The sequence below is a fragment of the Emys orbicularis genome, chromosome 7 (genome assembly GCF_028017835.1).
Source record: "Emys orbicularis isolate rEmyOrb1 chromosome 7, rEmyOrb1.hap1, whole genome shotgun sequence".
Taxonomy (NCBI): Eukaryota; Metazoa; Chordata; order Testudines; family Emydidae; genus Emys; species Emys orbicularis.
This window is the reverse complement of record NC_088689.1, coordinates 109,557,973-109,576,953: the sequence shown is the minus strand read 5'-3', so window position 1 is coordinate 109,576,953 and position 18,981 is coordinate 109,557,973. Positions and strand designations below refer to the sequence as shown.

General features: G+C 54.1%; 1 protein-coding gene across 6 annotated transcripts in view; it reads right to left on the bottom strand.

Moving 5' to 3' along the window:
- The window catches only part of PLXNA1 (plexin A1), a 239,942-nt gene that overhangs the window by 16,242 nt on the left and 204,719 nt on the right, over window positions 1-18,981 (bottom strand). For 5 of the 6 annotated variants that reach the window (XM_065408675.1, XM_065408678.1, XM_065408679.1 and 2 more), the window contains 6 exons: window positions 13,455-13,521; window positions 6,091-6,237; window positions 4,605-4,764; window positions 3,491-3,594; window positions 2,573-2,669; window positions 1,699-1,889 (listed from right to left, as the gene is read on the bottom strand). In XM_065408675.1, the coding sequence (XP_065264747.1) occupies window positions 1,699-1,889; window positions 2,573-2,669; window positions 3,491-3,594; window positions 4,605-4,764; window positions 6,091-6,237; window positions 13,455-13,521 (766 nt within the window). Of the gene's footprint in view, window positions 1-1,698; window positions 1,890-2,572; window positions 2,670-3,472; window positions 3,595-4,604; window positions 4,765-6,090; window positions 6,238-13,454; window positions 13,522-18,981 lie in introns of all 6 variants that reach the window. The other variant, XM_065408674.1, reaches the window with a different exon arrangement.

The following is an 18,981-nucleotide window of genomic DNA, read 5'->3' as shown; positions in this document are numbered from 1 at the left end:
TATATTGTGCTGCTTTACAGCATGGCATAGTCCCTCCTTCATGGTCACTGCCCTGTCTGAATAATGAGGGAAACCCATTTGGATGATTCATTTTTTTATGGCGCTGTATTGTTTGGTTACTGGATTCCAAAGATAGACGTGGTCATGGCTTTTAACCCCTGGTTAGCAGAGCTCAACTTGGAAACCCAACTGAAAGGAACTATTGGAGTTAACTAATCAAATGAAAAATACCATATAGACCAAGTGACTCCCATTAGGGTGTCTGAGTCCTTCACCAACGTTAATGAATTTACCCTGAGCTCCCCTACGAGCTGGGGAAGTATTATCCCCATTATACAGATGGGGAACACAGACACATAAGTGCTAAGTGAACCTGGATCTCCTGAGTCCTGATTCAGTGCCGTAGCCTACCCTTCCTCTCTAGGTCAGTCTCAGACATACAGCAGCTGCTGTACTGCAGGTTTTGAGCATGCCCAGGTAAGATGTACTTGCCCTGATGCCAAATGTATGAAGTACATCATCATTATTTCTTCACTGAGCACCTCAAAAGTGTGCTAGGCACTATACAAAGAAACAAGACACGGTCCCTGCCCCCGAGACATTACAGTCTGATGTCTCTGATTTGCTGCCAAATGCACCAGGTCCATCCCAGATAGAATGCACCTGCTGTGTTATTGACTACATTAGCTCGGCGTGGGCAGAACACATTTGATTTGCTTCTGAATGTTCCAGGTTTGTTCTACCATGCCTCTGAGCTCCACAGAGTGCCACTGGAAATATAACAGCAGTGCAGGTCACCAGTAGTGAAGGAGTTAAAGTCCATAGCCGACTGCTACAGTTGATGGTGGGGCTTGGTTTGGAGGCGAAGGAATACCGTATAGCATGTGTATCTCAGCTCCTGCAATTAACAGGGGGTCCTTCCCCTCAAAGCACAGCAGTAGGATTTTGTCTGCCTCTCCTATTGACCGTACATGTGGCAATGGCAGAATTTAGGGCATTTGTGTCCTAAGCTATCCCAGCCCCTCTTTTGCAAATGCAAAGAACTGGTAAAATGATAACATCTCTCACCACCCGAACAACGAGCACTGGGGAAATCAGTGTTTGCAGCAACTGCAGGATGGGCGGAAGCTTTGCTTCTTCAACAGCCTGGCAGCAAAACTGGGTTTTGCAGCTATTTCCTTGGCCAGATGTAATCAGTGCTGCAAGTGCTTGGTTAGGTGAAGAGACAGCAGGAATGGGGGTTGAGCCCTACGGTGGAGCTTGGCACTGGTGGGGGCTGAGTCTGAAGATAGCAGGGCAGGGTTATCTGGTGGACTATGGAGACAACAGGGGAGGGGCAGAGCCACTTGGTGGAACTCAAAGGCAACAGGACAGATGGGGCACATTTTGAACCCTGCTTGATGCAGCTGTAACAGTGGGAGGTACAAACTTCTGGGGCCAAGCTGCTGGGAGATCAGAGAAAGGGTAGGTCGCGGTAGCTGCTTGAACCTGATTCCAGACTGCTCCCTGCCCACAGGAGATATTAAAGGCATTTAGCTAGAATTATCTATATTTGACCTGTACTGTAACCAGGCAAGGAAGCTGGTTGGCTGGCACAATCAAGGGGACCCCAGGAATGGTTCCCAGTCAGCACCCTCATCTCCCACCTCACCTCCCCCTTTGAATGCAACCAGGCATCCTTGCTTCCCGGTGCTATACCTTGGTGGCCAACAAACGGGTCAGATAGATCTCGGACACCATCTTGCTGCCCCGGTCTCCCTCCCGCTGGTCCATATGGTCATGATTCTTCACTAGGTGCCAAAGCTTGGTACCACTCTCCAGGTCGGGCGTGATCATGGGGGTCCGTGAACGTAGACTGTCGGGGCTGCTGGCTGTCCGGAGCATGCTCTCTGTGGGAAAACCAAACATAATGGGAACTTCCCTTCCCTCCTGTCTGCTTGCCCTCTACCTCCCTTCTCTTCGCCTGCAGACAGGTGTCCACAGCACAACCACACCCACAACCTGGCCTCTTGCTTTAGTCTTAGCAGACAGAATGGTCCCTTCCAACCAGGGTGGAGGCACATTGGCAGGACAGCGTGAGCAAAGTTGCTCTGCAGCTCCTTGTACTGTTCCTGTTCTGGGGTGCACAAAGGACTTCAGGCTACAAGCTGCCAATGCAGCACCTCTTGTGCACCTGAAATTCACTTACACAAGCCTTCCTTGGCTCGGATGTCCCTGTGCCTATCTGAATTTGCAACCTGTGTGTTCGCTGTCTAGGAAGGGAGATCCCTTAGCAGCGCTCCCTGTTTGCCCCAGATGTACATTTCAACCGTGTACCACGTTGCACCAATAAAGGAGAAGGGCACGTGGTTACCGGAGGCTGTGCTCATTGTTTGGATGGAGCCCAAAGCGAATGGGAGGGCACAAGAGAGCTGGGAAGTTTGGTGGTGCTTGTTTCAATACATCATGCATGCTGTAGTCTGCCTCCTTTTCTGTTCTGTGCTTTGCGTACACACCCTCGTCCCTGGCCCGTCCAGAAGGGCTGTTCCCGTTGGCTCCAGAGAGCAGGCTGTGGGATTTCCTCCACACTCACCGTATCTGCTGAGTGACTTGGTGAAGGTGGAAGAGTTGGAGATGTTGTATGCCGAGTTCTGCTTGGGCACCAGTGCCACAGAGGAGCCGTCAGTCACCTAAAGGCAGAGCAGTGTGACCAGAATGTGACTCATGGAGATGCACAGCAAGGTTCTGCACAGCAAGGGGAATGCCACTGCAGCAGTGAGAAACCAGTAGCTTTTGGGGTCCACTAATGACACAGGAAACCCTGTGCCCCTTCCCCCTGCACAGAGCACCAATCACCCGCTAATGCAAACCAGAACCACCCTTCTCCACCGACTCCACACAACAGAGCCTCTGGGGGTAGCAAGGCCTTGGATCTAAGTGGTATCAATGGGAATCCCAACAGCTGCCTTGAAATTCAGATAAGATAGTAGGGGTCCCTGATCTGGCCCTTCACTGACCCTTGGGAAAGGAGAGGGTTCCCCAAAGCCTTGATGCAGCCCTGAAACAATCTCCTATCCCGTTACACACACACCGTGAAGGCCTCCGGTTGCAGTCCTATCCCTCCATCTGGGAAGCACTAAACGGGATGCTCATCAGAACCAATAGATGCTGTTCCCTCACTCTCTGGTGGGTTTGCTGGGCAGGGAGATGAGCAGCTTCATCTCCACTCTGTGAGGCTCACAGGTGTTACCCGCCATCCCCAGAGATCAAAACACTGGGCAGTGACCCTAAGTCTCCAGATGCCAGCCCAGAGCAGTGGCCATTAGGCCCGCTGGCCTGGTCTCCCTGCAGCACTAGAAGTGAGGGATGTGGCTAGCAGCCAAACCCAGTTCCCACAACATGCTAGAGAAGAGCATTAAACCTCCAGGTACCCAGGCTAGGCCAAGTTCCTTGACAGCTGGCAACTGCCCACTGCCCTACCCCAGTGGTTTACCCCGGTGGGCGACCGGACCTGGTAGTGAGCGAGGGTGTTGAGCCTTTTCCAGTCATTGTCTATCTTTGTGGTCACGTCTTCATCCTGCAGAATGATTCGGGCCATCCTGCCCTGACGCCACTCTGCACCAATGGAAGAGAAAGACAGGGAGTTAGTGGCACTCTAGATGGGACACAAAACGAACGGGAAGGGAAGAGGGAGAGAGAAGGAGCCCTGGCACAAACAGGTAGGAAGCTGCTCCCTCTACAGAGTATCTAATGCACTGGGTGTGACGCTGTTTAAAAGCCATTTCTAAGCACCCAAGTGAAGAAACTGGGCATCAGTTTGGGTCTGGCATCACTGAGCTAACTTTACTCTATTCTCCATCCTCCTGCCCCTGGCTGGGAATGGGATGGGTCACCATTTCTGGTCTCCTCTGCTCTAGTCTCAACCCACTGCCAGGAATGCAGATCACAAACCAACCCAGAGATGTCTCCAACCCACCGCCCTCCAGTTGTTACAATGCACAGTTTTATTCCCCAGGTTCCTCCCATCTTTGTTGTCCCCGTGACGATTCCTCCGTAGTTTGCAGCCGTTGCTCTGAGGTCAAAGCCACTAGCACCAGAACCCCATCCAAAGGGACTGAATAGTTCCTCCCCTGCTTTGGAGCTCCAGTCAATGCTCCTTTCAAACCATTCCCCGGGGTCGCTGTTGGGAGATGTGTGGCTCTCCCACCCTCTCGGGGGTCCAAAAACATAATCTCTGCTACACGGCCTGTCTTGGGCAGCCTGGAGGGCAGGAGTCCAGGCCTGGGAATTGCAGTCAGGTTTCCTGCTTGCCAGTGTGGAGCATTTAACACCAAGCTGTTCCCGTCATACACACTGCTGTGTGTACCCTGCATACTGAACAGCTAGCCCGTAGCTACTGGATACATGTTCCCCATTGTTACGCAGTGGTGGATTAAGACAGGATCAGATGCAATGGTCCTTCTGGGCCATGTGTTCTACAGGACACCTGCATTAGGTGCTCTGCCTCCACCTTCTATGGAAACACTCAGACTAGCTTGAGGCCCCTCGCATCAGGATCTTCCAGTTGACATTGATGCTCCTTCTGTCCTACCCATATGGCAAATGCCTCTGTCTCTTAATCTCACCCAGGTCCATGTCTCCTGCCTTGGGTCTCTGGGAGTAGGGCACGCCCTTGTAGACGGCATCTAGCAGCTTCTCCTTCACCTGTGTGATGGTGTCACAATTCAGAACCTTGACGGGAATCTCGGGGGCATTCTCATTCTCAGGGTTCACGCAGTTCAGCGTCTGTGCAGCACAGGGAAGCAGAGAGACTTGTGTGATAGGACGCACCTCACCTTTGGCCAGGAACATATAGTCAGGGGCACAGGTCACACAGCTGTCTACTGGCTGTGCCTCCACATCCAGGGGTAGTTAGTTTTGAGGAGTGGCAGCTCTGAAGCATTCCCCTGACCCCAAAGCTGAATATAATTAACCCCCTCACCCCAGGAAGGCAGAGAGATATCAACGAGGGGATCCCAGCAGCCAGCAAACTAGAACAAACCCACAGAACAGTGCAATCCTGAGCCACACCCACGCCTGGACGTATTCCAGAGAAGGTGGAGTAGGAGAAGTCCCTGTCCCCACCTTCTGGAGAGCACAACATGGGACAATCAGCAGTTCCAACTTCACAGATGTTTTGATGGGATAAAGCAATAGATGGTGCTTCAGAGAGACTATTCCTACATAATCGTAGGGCTGGCCTACACTAGAAAATTAGGCTGGATTAACTAAATCAGGCAGGGGTGTGAAAAATCCAAGCTCCTGAGTGGGGAGATGGATTTCCTATGCTAATGGGAGAACCCCTCCTGTCTACACTGAAGCGCTACAGTGGCCCAGCTGTGCCACTAGAGCGTTTTAAATGTAGACAAGCCCTTAGCTATGAATGGTAAGAGCTCAATGCATGTTCTGTGGATAATAGGCAATAGAAGGGTGACCAATGCCCCGCCCCCACACTTCCAAAGCAATCCAACTGAAGGTAAGCAGGGAGGAGTCAGCACTGGGTTTAGTCATGGGAAGGGTTTTACTGAATCACCCAGAGGGGGTTGGACAGACAAGGCAATCAAGGTGGGTGGGGTGGGAGGAGGTGAGAGCTAGTACCTAATTCCAGGCTCGGAAAAGAAGGAAGAAGATATATACCTGCAGCCATCTCTGTCCTTTGCAAGGACACCCTCATCCCACCCCAGAAAACCCATCGGCTGGTTGATCCAAGCCCCTGCCCACAATGGGCTACGCTCAATAGCATCTCCTTCCCCCTCCATCTCTGTCAGGGCCCCAGGGTGTGTCAGTGCACTGCATCCATCCATCCAAGAGGGGGGCTGACCTGCGCTCAGCTCTCCCAGCTCTCCTGCGATGGCGAGCCCTGTCATGCCACACCCACCCTCCCCAGCCCAGGACGTGTGAAGAACAACATGGTTAGGGTAAGAGGCACTACCAGGGATGCTAGAGAGAGAAAAATGAGACACGAACTGCTCTCTGCAAAGTACCTTGGGCGCCTCAAAGACCTCGTTAAATAGCTGAACCTAGGGGTCCTGGCAAGAACCAGTCCTGGGCGAGGCTCCCGCTTGCACTAACCAGCATTTTGTAGTCAATCTGCTGCCGGATCAGCTTGTCTTCGCTCAGCGAGTAGCGGGCCTCTCCGGTGATGGCGTCAATGGGTCCCTTTTCCATCTGCTGTTTGATGGCACAGTACAGCATAAAGAGCGGCTCTCCAGCACACTCCTGTGGGGTAAAGGGAGGGGGGAAGAGCGAGAGGTGAGAAAGCACCAGACACCAACCCTAACCCTTCAAGGAAGCCCTCAGCTACTGCAAGGAGAAGCAGAATGCAGGAGTCTGCCATGTTCAATCACCAGTGTGTGGCCTTATAAATACTGTCCCCAGCACTTGCTAAGATAGTCCCAGGCTACCTTTCTGCAGCTCTGTTACCAATAGCAAACACGCTATGTTGCCAAATGCTTTGGGGAGCATTAGCTATAAAATACTGCCCTATGTGTGCACAAAAATGACCCGTGCTGTGATCTCAACAGCTGGGGCAAATGGAGGCAATTTACCTCCTTTTATCGCCCTCAGAACCAGCTGCTGTTTGTTTCATTGCACAATTCCCTAGTTTATTTAATTAGAATCATAACCCCTAGCCCATTCCCACAATGCTTTCCAGCCATTCTCTGCCGAACCCTGCTCAGGTAGGAGTGAGCCCATTTTACAGGTGGGGAGATGCAGGCAGAGAGGTTAAGCTCCAGGTCAGACAGTGAGTCAGCAGCAGAGCTAGTCTGTGCTCAGAGCACCCCTCTAAATCTGATCTGGGCGAGCTCTGTCAGCCATCTTGGGTTTTCTGAGCTTGTGGAATATGATCAATGGCCTGAACTGGCCAAAGGAAACCACCCATGAACTGGACACCCTGCCAAAGGGGGCGGGGAGGGGTAGCATCATGGACCCCACCCAAGGATTACAAAGCGGGAGAACCAAGGATTACACCCTTAGCTTCGAGAGGCCAGACTCAGGTGGGCAGAAGGATAAATAGGAAACGCTGATATTATGGCAATGGGGCCCACAGCCAGATTCAAGAGACAGAATGATTAAGAGGCCAACTCACTACCAACAACCTCTTCCGCTGGCTTCTCAGTGGAGGCTTGGGCTGAGTGATGGGGTTTCCTTCAATTCACCCAGTCACGTGGCCACCCACGTTGCCTGCTTAGGAAGCAGGGCATGTCCTCACTGTCAAACAACGGGCTACCCAACTCCTCTGCAACCCTTCAGCCACCACTGCCCCATAAAGAGGGGCGGGGAGACAAATGGAAATGAGCATTACTACAGGACAGTGATGCATGAAAAGGGGCCACCATGGAAAATGTATTAAACTGCAACATTCTCGAAAAAGACAAGGCCAGGCCAAGGGTATAGGTAGGGTACCATCGCGTGCCAGGGGTTCTAGGGGAGGGGTGGAGTGTGAGGGGGGATGGGATGGAAATGTACCGGGGTCAGGGCAAATGGAAGTGGTGAGGAGATGGAAGGGGGACTGGGAGAGCAGGGACGTGGGAGTGGGGGAAACGGGACAGCCAAGTCCCACAGCAATGACACTGCTAACATAGTGCCCCACAACTTGAACCTTCCCTCTGAACTGCATGTGCCTTCCAGAAGCAGGCTTTACCCCGACGAAACAGGGACAGGAAGAGGGGCGGGGGGGGAGGGGGGGGCAAAGAAAAAAATCCAACAGCTTCCACCCAACCAGCACCGCCCCCCCAACCTGTCCACCTTACAAATAAATTGTACTTTGGTGCAAAGTGCGGCTGCTCTCCCTGTCACCATATGCTGTTAGCATCTCGTTAGCATCTGCGGTAATTAAAGAGACAGCTGCTAACGAGCAGGAACAGGCATACATCATCCCCAGACCTTCCGACAACACGCCTGTCTTTGAAATTATGTTTCATTTGCAAACTTGGCTTCATTAAGTCAGCTTGGAAAAGAGAGAGAGAGGGAGAAAGAGCCCCAGTGTGGGTGCCGTGCTGTTTATTAATAGCTTCCTCGTAACGCAAAAGCAAAATAATGACCGTAAACCAACAAGCCCGCTCAGCAATTCCATTCCAGCCGGCGGAGATGCGCCTGCCTTTCTAGTTCGCTTTCTTTGCCTGCTTTCATGAGAGTAAAGAAAGGGAGTCACTTCCTTTGATTGCTTATAAAAGCTCCTGTAAAACTCCCAGCCAGGGGAAAGTGACACAGATGAAGAATAAATTGGAGCAGCCTTCGTGGTCACATCTCGTTTATCTGCTCCATTCTCAGCACGCAGTTTTCTCCCTCTCGCCGGCAATCCGGCCCCACTCTCTACAGGAACCCGCTGCCGTAGCAGATTGCTTTTTTAAAATGTCACCCCTGAGCACTGACCCATTTCGTTTTCCAGACCAGTGAGGCTCTGAAGATCCCCCTTTTGAAAGAAAATGAATGTGGAATGCGGGGCTTTCTGTATGCAAAGGGGTGGAGAGACATTAACTAATTAACCAATTTGATCCTTTACAGCAAGTTTAGCACTCTGGAACGGTGACAGGCTGTCAGCCTAGAGGAAGCAGTACAGCCCAGGCAACTGCAGTACGAGCTTCCTCCACCCAGGCCTGCAGAGACCCCCTCTAAAAATGACAGGTATGTCCCTATAGTCCATTCAATCCTTGGCTTCTCTGCCGAGCTCTCCAGTAAGGGGGAGCAATTAGTGCCAATCATGGGGGGGTTTCCACACCGCAGACCCCGTTCTCTTGCAGCTGGACTGACACCACCTGATCATTTCTCACAGGTCACCATTAGATGGGCCATTAGATGGGAATGATTTTTGGTCTCTCCCTGCCACAATCAAATATAAGAGGTGAAAGGCTCTGTGGCCTATTACCAATGGCCCTATGCCAGACAGTTCTCCCCTTCCCCTTACTCTTTCTGACTAACTCTCTGGTCCATTCCAAGCAGAAGCAAAGATGACAGACAGCGCCCAGACTGGTTGCCATCTCACTGTGGAGCTGGCGTGCATGACCCCCGGGGTGATCTGAAAGGAATCCACAATGCACTCCCACTGCTGTGAGATAGCGACCAGTGATCTGGAGCCAGTGCCCAAGAGAGCCAGCAATCAGCTGTTTGCAGCAGATCCCATTCTCAATGTCAGTGGAACCCTGCAAAGCATCCCGTGGGACAGACCTGGGACAGGCCATCTTAGCCCTATATGGTTACACTATCCTGAATGGAGGAAAGCATTGCCACCACTTTTCACCTCCTCCCAACCAGGTCGGAGAGAGGGATGCTAACCAGAAACTGGTGGGGTTTTTTTTGACCGTGACCAGATGGTTCCCTTAGGAGCTCCCTACAATTCCAGATTGCTACAGAAAGCAAAATAAAAGAGGGGCCCAGGGACACCCCAGTGTGGGATCTCCTCTCTGAAACGTACTCAATGATGTGCCGCCCCGACAGCACAGAGGGCAGCCTGGCTCTAGAATGCAATTCTGCCCAAGCTTCGAGCTGCACCACTGCCAGCACTTAGTGTGTCTGTGAAAAAGTTACAAAGGAAAATGCTCCTGGAGAAGTTCCCTCGCACGAGCAAGACAAGCTGCAGGAAGGAGGCGTGTAAGGGAATGTTTGTATGGCACATACATTTGCATGGGGGCGGGGGGGGGGGAGGGAAATAGGCCCTAGGCAGTCTGAGCCAAGCCAGCAAATGCTCACAGTGTCTTACTGACGAGATTTAGCTCATCAGGCACCTAATACCGTGCATTTTTCAATGCTCGTCTCTATTTTTTTCCCTTCTGCCTTCCCCTGAGGTGTCTCATTAGGAGTCTGATGAATGTTGCTGCAGGGCCCTATGAAAGCACCAGGCCTTGCTGATTCTACTGCTGCCGCCTGTCCCCATTTCCTCCTCAAGAGGCAGGGCCAGGAGACACCTAGGCAGGAGGAGAGAGGAGCTCTGGGATCCTATCCTAGAACTGGTTTAATTCTTACACTGGGTGGAGCTAGACACCTGCACTGCACTGTGAGAAACAACATGCAATTTCCCAGTTGTGTATGATGACTGGCCAGCTTGCTTTGCTCCTCTGAGTCACATGCTGCCAGATCGCTCTGTGAAGCCGCATCTCTAGGTGCTAGCCACCATGGGAGTTCCCAGGGGGTGCATCCACCCTGCTAGACCGTGGGCACAATGCACGCAGGCATGGGGGGCAAATGCGTCTGCCAACGAGTGTTCAAATTGCACCCTGCTCACTGCACTCCTGCTGTCACTGGTCATACATGCTCCTGGAAGCTCTTCTTGGGGGAAAGCCAGAGACAAGAGGTCCTGCCGTCTATGGCTTTGCACCAGATCAGCAGCAGCAGCTCACATCAGCTAAAGACACCGGTTCAACCCCTGCTCAAACAAAAAGGGCATCAGGGCCCTTCCAGGGCAGTTGTTTCTGAGAAGTGTCCTAGCAGCTGTGCACACAAAAAGGCTAGCCCGGCCGCATGCCTAATTTACATGCGCAATTACCACTACTTGGTGCAAGGCATATGTTTCCCTACTGGCGAACTGTCTGCTGCAATACCTGTTCCATCCACCTCTGGGGTTTCCTCTCCCTGCCACCTGCAAGCCTCACCTCACAGAATCACAGAAATTACATGGATCTAGCCGTGGGTCCCACCCATTCCAGCTCCCTGAGACTTAGGCCGGAGCAGTCCCTATCAGACACATCTTCTAGGGTTTTGTCCAGGCTAATTTTAGGTGTCCCAAGCAAGCAATGAGACTTCCACCGCTTCTCCTGGGTGACTATCTCACAGCCTAACAGATCTCACTGCCAGCAAGTTTGTCCTGGTAATCTGCATACATTTTCTTTTAATTATGCCCCTCGGTACTGCCCTAAATAATCCTTCTTTTCACTGCTCTTTAGACTTGGGAGATTGCATCCGCTCCTGCTGCCAGTTAGCCAAACATCTCCATACAGAGATGTTCCTGGCCCCTCCTCAACTCTCTCTTTTCCTCTTAACTTCTTCGTGGGAGTCATGCCCCAGGACAGACAGTGAGTGAATTGACTCAGAGGAGCTTTCAAATCAGACAACAATGTATCGAGGTGTCAGCAAGGAGGGCAAAGCACACACAGGACATCGGCTCAGCATGGAGGCTGAAACAGCCAGACCCTGAACTGCCCGTTCAACTCCCAGCAGGATTAGTTGAGCCCTTCACCCTTTATGGAATACAATTTGCCTACCTCAGTAGCTCACTCTGTGGGTTTCATCTGAACGAGACCAGCTCCCGTATGCCCCACGCACGCAGCCAGAAACCCGTTGTTAGAATACGCACAGTCACATGCACAGAAATGTGAGGGCCTTTGCAACCCCCTTCACTCACACAGTGGCACTTACTTCATGAGCAAAGAGCCAGCTAGATGCATCGCTGGGCATTAGCATGTCCAAGCAGTGCAACGGCACGCACAGTCACAATTACACGAGCAAATCAGGTGCACAAATGCACTCAATTGTATTTTACAAGAGCAAATCATTTCCAAAGGTCTGGCCCCCGGAGATCACCTGCCACTTTGCCCAAAGTGTGAGTCTGTCCCAGTGTCTTTGGCCCCCGTGCTGTGGTGAGGGGCACTAGGCATGGATCGTTCGCTGCCTGCATTTATAAAGCCCTTTGAAACCCCTTGTGATGCAAAGGGTGATGCGCAAATGCAAACCCACGGAGTGAGGAGGACATGGCGGGTTTTTAAAGGCGAAAGCTCACTCCTCTCCTGCCGTGGGAAAGCGACAGACACTGTACCGATATATTTTTATAGATATGGGCCATCCCTAGACAGAGGCACAACGCCAAGTGCATGTAAGTGATATTATAAATCACCTCTCATTGGCGATCACTCCAGGTCCGCACAGACGCCTGCTCACACACATTCCTCTCCTGGAAATGGTTCAAACTTTCTTTATCTTAATGAGGGATGAAATCGCGCAAAAACGGCTCCGTGCCACCAGGACTCGCTGAGTAAACACCAGGCGAGGTCCTGGGGAAGTGGCTCTGCTGACTGACAAACAGGCAGCACCATTAACCCAGCTTGTTTCCTTCTGGAGCGTGCAGCAGACCACTGTTTCTACGACTCTGCCAGCAAACTTGGCCGCTGCAATTTGCCACTGGTGCAGCCCTAATGGTGGGACCAGTCGAGTAGACAGCACTCAGGTGGTTTTATCTCCGCTGAATAATATTAGATGAGCCAGCAGTAAAAATGCTCCCACCCCATTTACACTTCAGCTTCCCCCCTTGCTACCGCGGGTGGAGCTGCGCCAGGGTGAATTGTGGCCACCAGGTTTGCAAGTGCAGGGAAGGAAACGCAGATGCTGTGTGCCAGCTGGGTATGGAGAAGCCATGAGCCTGGCTGAAAGAAGGGGGCTCCTTCTAAAGGCACTGACACCTCCTGAACAGCTTGGGAGAACAGCCTACTGAGAGGCCATTCGGCTCCCGCGTTGCTGATCTGCCATGCTGGGCCTACAGGATGTGGGCATGAGAGCAGCACCTGTGTTGCTCAGAGTCTACCTGGCTCCTGCTGTTTGAGTCCCCGCCCCACACTGCCAACACCTCAGTCAGCAGGATGGCAGCTTTTGGGGGGGGGGGGGGGGGAGGTGAATGGCTGGAGCTGAGGGACTCTGCAAGGTGCCGTTTCCCTGCTAAACAGCCTTAGCTATAAAAGATACAGAGAAAAGCAAAGCAGCCGAACAGACAGGGCAGGGCAGCAGAACAGGCTCTACATCGAATGGGCTGCAGAGCCTTCCAGCTGGCATCCACAGCTAGAGCTTTAAAGGGAGGGGCCAATCCTGGGACCCTGGCTCCTGCATTACTCTGGCAAACTCCCAGTCCCGTAAGTGGGGGTTGGGCTGAGTAAGGCCCTCAGGATTCAGGTGACAACAGCACCGGGCCTTGCTCTAGCACTTTCCACGCAGGGAGCTCAAAACACTTTGGGTATGTGTACACTTAAACCACTACAGCTGTGCCACTCCAGTGCGGACACCATCGATGCCAACAGGAGGAGTTCTCCTAATCCACCCCCATGAGAGGCGGTAGCTAGGTTGACGGAAGAATTCTTCCAGAGACCTAGCACTGTCTACACCGGGGATAAGGTCGGCATAGCTGCGTCTCTCGGGAGTGTGGGTTTTTCAGACCCCTGAGAGATGAATGTTCCCAGTGTAGACCAGCCCTGTGTGTTAGGCCAGACAGGATTGGATTTAGCCTCATGACCCTGCCCTGTGGGGAGGTGAGTCAGAATCACTAGCTGCATTTTACAGAAAGAGGGGGGAAACTGAGGCACAAAGTGGGGAAGCGACATGCCCACAGTCACACAGCAAATCAGTGGCAGACCTGGGAACCCCATCCACACGACATCCCATCTGAGCAGAGAGATGGTTCCCACAGGGAAGGAGGCCAGGCCCTGGCCTCTGGGGCTAGTGGTCTCTTCCACACTTACCTTTAAAAACTTGTACAGGAGGAACGTGAACCAATTCGTCAGCATCTTCTCAGCCACAGACTCCGTCCTGTAGGGAAGGCAGAGAGTAAGAGCGTCACAACAGAGAAGTGGAGGTCTCCGATCTTTCCTGCAGTCTCCTCGGTCTCGGACCTTTTACCTATTTCTCGTTTGCTTTTCAGGTCGTGTCCTGAAAGGCAGAAAACTCAGAGCAAAGGGGCAGGAGGAGGCGGCAAGAGTCCTGGGGGTTGCCATGACTAAAATCTAAAGATGGCCCCCTTGGGAGTCAATCCCGGCCTGCCCCAGGGAGTGCTCATTAGAGGGGAGCCTGCTCACCTGCAGGACTCAACCACAGGAATCCAGCCAGAGGGAGAAGCAGAGCTGGCTCCATTCCCTGTCAGCATCACCTAAGTAGGGAGGAGACAGCAGGCTCCTGCCCCCAGGGGATCCTTGCAGCAATGCAAATAAGCCTCTGCTGTGCGCTGCCACACATTCCCTCCCTTAAGCCCCTCCCACCCACAGCTACATGAGATATCTGGCCTGTTTTTCCAGGTGTCCCACTCTGGGGCCGGTCAGTTTCCTCTACAGTCCTCCTTAACTGGGGAGCTTGAGGTGGATCTCGTCAATTTCACCCACTGGGGTTCATCTTAATGTCTTCAGTGGGAGGAGAGCATTTGAGGCATCCGATATGAATATTATAACAAATCCATGGCCATCTAGAACACCATATTTGTCACCATGCTGCACTCCTAGGCCATGCAGAACTTCGGCAACAGCTGGGTTACAGCTCTGATCCTTCTGCTCCAGAAGCTCAGGCCCCCGCCACTTGAGCTAAAGAAGAATCGCCATAAGCTGCTAGCAGTGCATGGCCTATGACACATGGTTGAGCAGATCTGATTTCAACCAGTAAAGGACAGTGGTGCTCACACATTAGCCCATCCACTCTGCACCAGCGATGCACCCTACACATGAACCAACTGGAAACTCAGGCTGTCTTCCATGTTCCTTTGGAGCACTGAGCAAGGATCCTCGACCAGGAACAGGGGGGTTTATCCCCTATGATTGGTTCCCTGCCCGTGGAGTGGAAATGGGCTGACTGGTGATCCTGGGTCCTTGTGTGGCACATGCCTGTTTCCCGGCAAGGTGAATGTGATGGAGAAGGAGTTTGGAGCAAACTTTGATGGAGCTGTCAGTCAGTGCTGGCACCGCAAGGCGCTGAAACACAGAGACTGATAGATAAAGTGATGCTTATCAAACTTCGGGGGTGCAGCAGCTCTGTAACTGCTTCTGGAAAGCAGGCTGCATGGGGGAAACTTGCACAGTGTCTGCTTGCAACATGCATGTCCCTGCACATGAGAGGCCTCGCACTGTCACCAGGATCAACATTCTCTTTAATACATTCATTTCTTTAAAAAGCCACTCACACTTCCTTAAAAAGAAAAAACCCAGACAGTTCCCATTGAAATTCTCTAGTTATGCTTTTTCTTCTGCTCCATCCATTAATCATCAGACCAGCTATTTTCGAATGCAGATGCTCACAAAAGCACAAGCCACACTAATGACCTCGAGGAGGTAACTGCCTTCCCGCTGCACCAGGGGAGCGAAGAGGAACACAGAAAAAAGCCTTTATTTAAAAAACAAAAAAAAACCAACGCTTGGAGCCATGCGGACTTTGTCCCCGTGACACAAAGGAAGCGCCACGCGGGGAGGATGGGAAGGGAACAATTAATGATCACAGATTGTTTGGAGCAGATCACCTTTCCTAGTGTTAATTTCATCTGATCTGCTTTTGGTCAGTCCTGCCCCCACCTCAGCCTGCTCTGCATGTGAGAAGGAGAAGGTATCATGGGAAAGAGGGAACCAGAGAATGAAAATGAAGTTTAACAGACATCCCTCCCCAGCCCTCCGGATTGTACGAGAGTTCCAGAATAGCCCCTCCCATTCATTTCAAGTCAGCTTCTACCACCTCCCTCGGGAGATTGTTCCACAGTCCTGGTTACAAGCGGACGTTTGTATTTATCTGCGCTGTGGCCAGGTGCAACAGTCAGAGGGGATTATACAACAGTAAAATAACTAAACAACACATCTCCCCAGCCTGGTTAAAGTTAATCCTGTTACTCTTGATGTTTGATCCCACCCCCTGATCCACCAGCAGCCTACTACAAAGGATGGAGGAGGGAAGAGTGTGCGTGTGAGGGCATGGGGATGGGTGGAAATTGGTTCATTCCTTGAACATAACCACACAACAAATTAAATGAGAGTAGGACTAGCCGTGGCCAGTACACCTCAATCCTGCCCTGCAGCTCTCCTGGCTACTGAGGCCTGACCCCCGCGCTGCTCTCTGCCAGGACCCCTTGCTCCTGCCTGTCAGTTCCCCCTGCTATTCCACTTGTGGGCCCCTCACAGCTCCTCCGATGCACCTCAATAAATCCAACACCCGCTGCATTAAATCCTCCGCGCTGCTTAGACCCTCTGAGAACACAAACTCCTCCAGCACCTGTGCAAGCCGAGACAGAGGTAGCGAGGGCTGGGCCTGCTTTCCTCACTGGCCTTGGACCGCTGCCATGATTTGGAGGAGACGGCTGCCGGGGGCTCCCCAAGCCAGGGCTCATTCACTCTCCTTTTACGGGTATTGATTTGCTTGATTCTGGAGCTTTGCTTGGCGGCGGCTCTGCAATGCTCCAAGTGACACACGATCTGATCATCGGGCTTAAATATTTCAGTGAAACCAGCTGTCGTGTGTAAATGGGAGCGCGGTAGCGAGAGGGGAGGAGAAAGGCGGTGTGAGCAGAGTGCTGGGGAGGAGGACAATGGTGAGATTGTGCAGAGAAAGGAAACGCACAAGGTCACATCCCCAGGTCAATGGCCAGAACTTGGTCCTTGTGTCCTTCCCAGGCACCGTCTATCTCAGGCACTCAGGGCAGACATTAAAGAGCACGGCACTCCCGGGAGGTATGGGTCACCCCCATTTTACAGATGGGAAAACTGTGGCACAGGGAGGGGAAGCAGTCACCCAAAGAGAAACAGACAGACAGGAGGTGGTTAGTGGAAGCCCTTTTGGGACCTTCCCATCCTGGTACTGCCGATGAAAAATTCAACTCTTTGAAAATTGATCTCTATGCCCAAATGAGCAGCAAGCCCCTAAGTGACATCCATGCACAGGCCAGCAGACCTTGGAAACCCTGAATACATACACACACCTGCCCCTCGGCTTGGCTGGCAGGCTGCGGGTGAAGAATTACTGTCCAGCTCCCCTGATCTCTTCTGGTGGCAGGCTAATATCATGTCCTCTGGGCCATCCCCACCCTCCTCAAAGGCTCACATCAAGTCCAGGAAGAAGGTTCTGTGGCTGTCCTTGACTCCACAGGTCCCTTCTCCTGGAGCCCTCAGGTGCTGCGGTGCCGGGGAGAGGACAGCGTGGCAGTGGGAAAGGCGAGCTCCAGGAAGAGGAAGGAAGCAGGGAGGGGCCAGGCGCTGCGGTGCCGGGGAGAGGACAGCGTGGCAGTGGGAAAGGCGAGCTCCAGGAAGAGGAAGGAAGCAGGGAGGGGGCAGGCGCTGCGGTGCCGGGGAGAGGACAGCGTGGCAGTGGGAAAGGCGAGCTCCAGGAAGAGGAAGGAAGCAGGGAGGGGCCAGGCGCTGCGGTGCCGGGGAGAGGACAGCGTGGCAGTGGGAAAGGCGAGCTCCAGGAAGAGGAAGGAAGCAGGGAGGGGCCAGGCACTGCGGTGCAGGGGAGAGGACAGCGTGGCAGTGGGAAAGGCGAGCTCCAGGAAGAGGAAGGAAGCAGAGAGGGGGCAGGCGCTGCGGTGCCGGGGAGAGGACAGCGTGGCAGTGGGAAAGGCGAGCTCCAGGAAGAGGAAGGAAGCAGGGAGGGGGCAGGCGCTGCGGTGCCGGGGAGAGGACAGCGTGGCAGTGGGAAAGGCGAGCTCCAGGAAGAGGAAGGAAGCAGGGAGGGGCCAGGCGCTGCGGTGCCGGGGAGAGGACAGCGTGGCAGTGGGAAAGGCGAGCTCCAGGAAGAGGAAGGAAGCAGGGAGGGGGCAGGCGCTGCGGTGCCGGGGAGAGGACAGCGTGGCAGTGGGAAAGGCGAGCTCCAGGAAGAGGAAGGAAGCAGGGAGGGGGCAGGCGCTGCGGTGCCGGGGAGAGGACAGCGTGGCAGTGGGAAAGGCGAGCTCCAGGAAGAGGAAGGAAGCAGGGAGGGGCCAGGCGCTGCGGTGCCGGGGAGAGGACAGCGTGGCAGTGGGAAAGGCGAGCTCCAGGAAGAGGAAGGAAGCAGGGAGGGGCCAGGCGCTGCGGTGCCGGGGAGAGGACAGCGTGGCAGTGGGAAAGGCGAGCTCCAGGAAGAGGAAGGAAGCAGAGAGGGGGCAGGCGCTGCGGTGCCGGGGAGAGGACAGCGTGGCAGTGGGAAAGGCGAGCTCCAGGAAGAGGAAGGAAGCAGGGAGGGGGCAGGCGCTGCGGTGCCGGGGAGAGGACAGCGTGGCAGTGGGAAAGGCGAGCTCCAGGAAGAGGAAGGAAGCAGGGAGGGGGCAGGCGCTGCGGTGCCGGGGAGAGGACAGCGTGGCAGTGGGAAAGGCGAGCTCCAGGAAGAGGAAGGAAGCAGGGAGGGGGCAGGCGCTGCGGTGCCGGGGAGAGGACAGCGTGGCAGTGGGAAAGGCGAGCTCCAGGAAGAGGAAGGAAGCAGGGAGGGGCCAGGCGCTGCGGTGCCGGGGAGAGGACAGCGTGGCAGTGGGAAAGGCGAGCTCCAGGAAGAGGAAGGAAGCAGGGAGGGGGCAGGCGCTGCGGTGCCGGGGAGAGGACAGCGTGGCAGTGGGAAAGGCGAGCTCCAGGAAGAGGAAGGAAGCAGGGAGGGGGCAGGCGCTGCGGTGCCGGGGAGAGGACAGCGTGGCAGTGGGAAAGGCGAGCTCCAGGAAGAGGAAGGAAGCAGGGAGGGGCCAGGCACTGCGGTGCCGGGGAGAGGACAGCGTGGCAGTGGGAAAGGCGAGCTCTAGGAAGAGGAAGGAAGCAGGGAGGGGCCAGGCGCTGCGGTGCCGGGGAGAGGACAGCGTGGCAGTGGGAAAGGCGAGCTCTAGGAAGAGGAAGGAAGCAGGGAGGGGCCAGGCGCTGCGGTGCCGGGGAGAGGACAGCGTGGCAGTGGGAAAGGCGAGCTCCAGGAAGAGGAAGGAAGCAGGGAGGGGCCAGGCGCTGCGGTGCCGGGGAGAGGACAGCGTGGCAGTGGGAAAGGCGAGCTCCAGGAAGAGGAAGGAAGCAGGAAGGGGGCAGGCGCTGCGGTGCCGGGGAGAGGACAGCGTGGCAGTGGGAAAGGCGAGCTCCAGGAAGAGGAAGGAAGCAGGGAGGGGGCAGGCGCTGCGGTGCCGGGGAGAGGACAGCGTGGCAGTGGGAAAGGCGAGCTCCAGGAAGAGGAAGGAAGCAGGGAGGGGGCAGGCGCTGCGGTGCCGGGGAGAGGACAGCGTGGCAGTGGGAAAGGCGAGCTCCAGGAAGAGGAAGGAAGTAGGGAGGGGGCAGGCGCTGCGGTGCCGGGGAGAGGACAGCGTGGCAG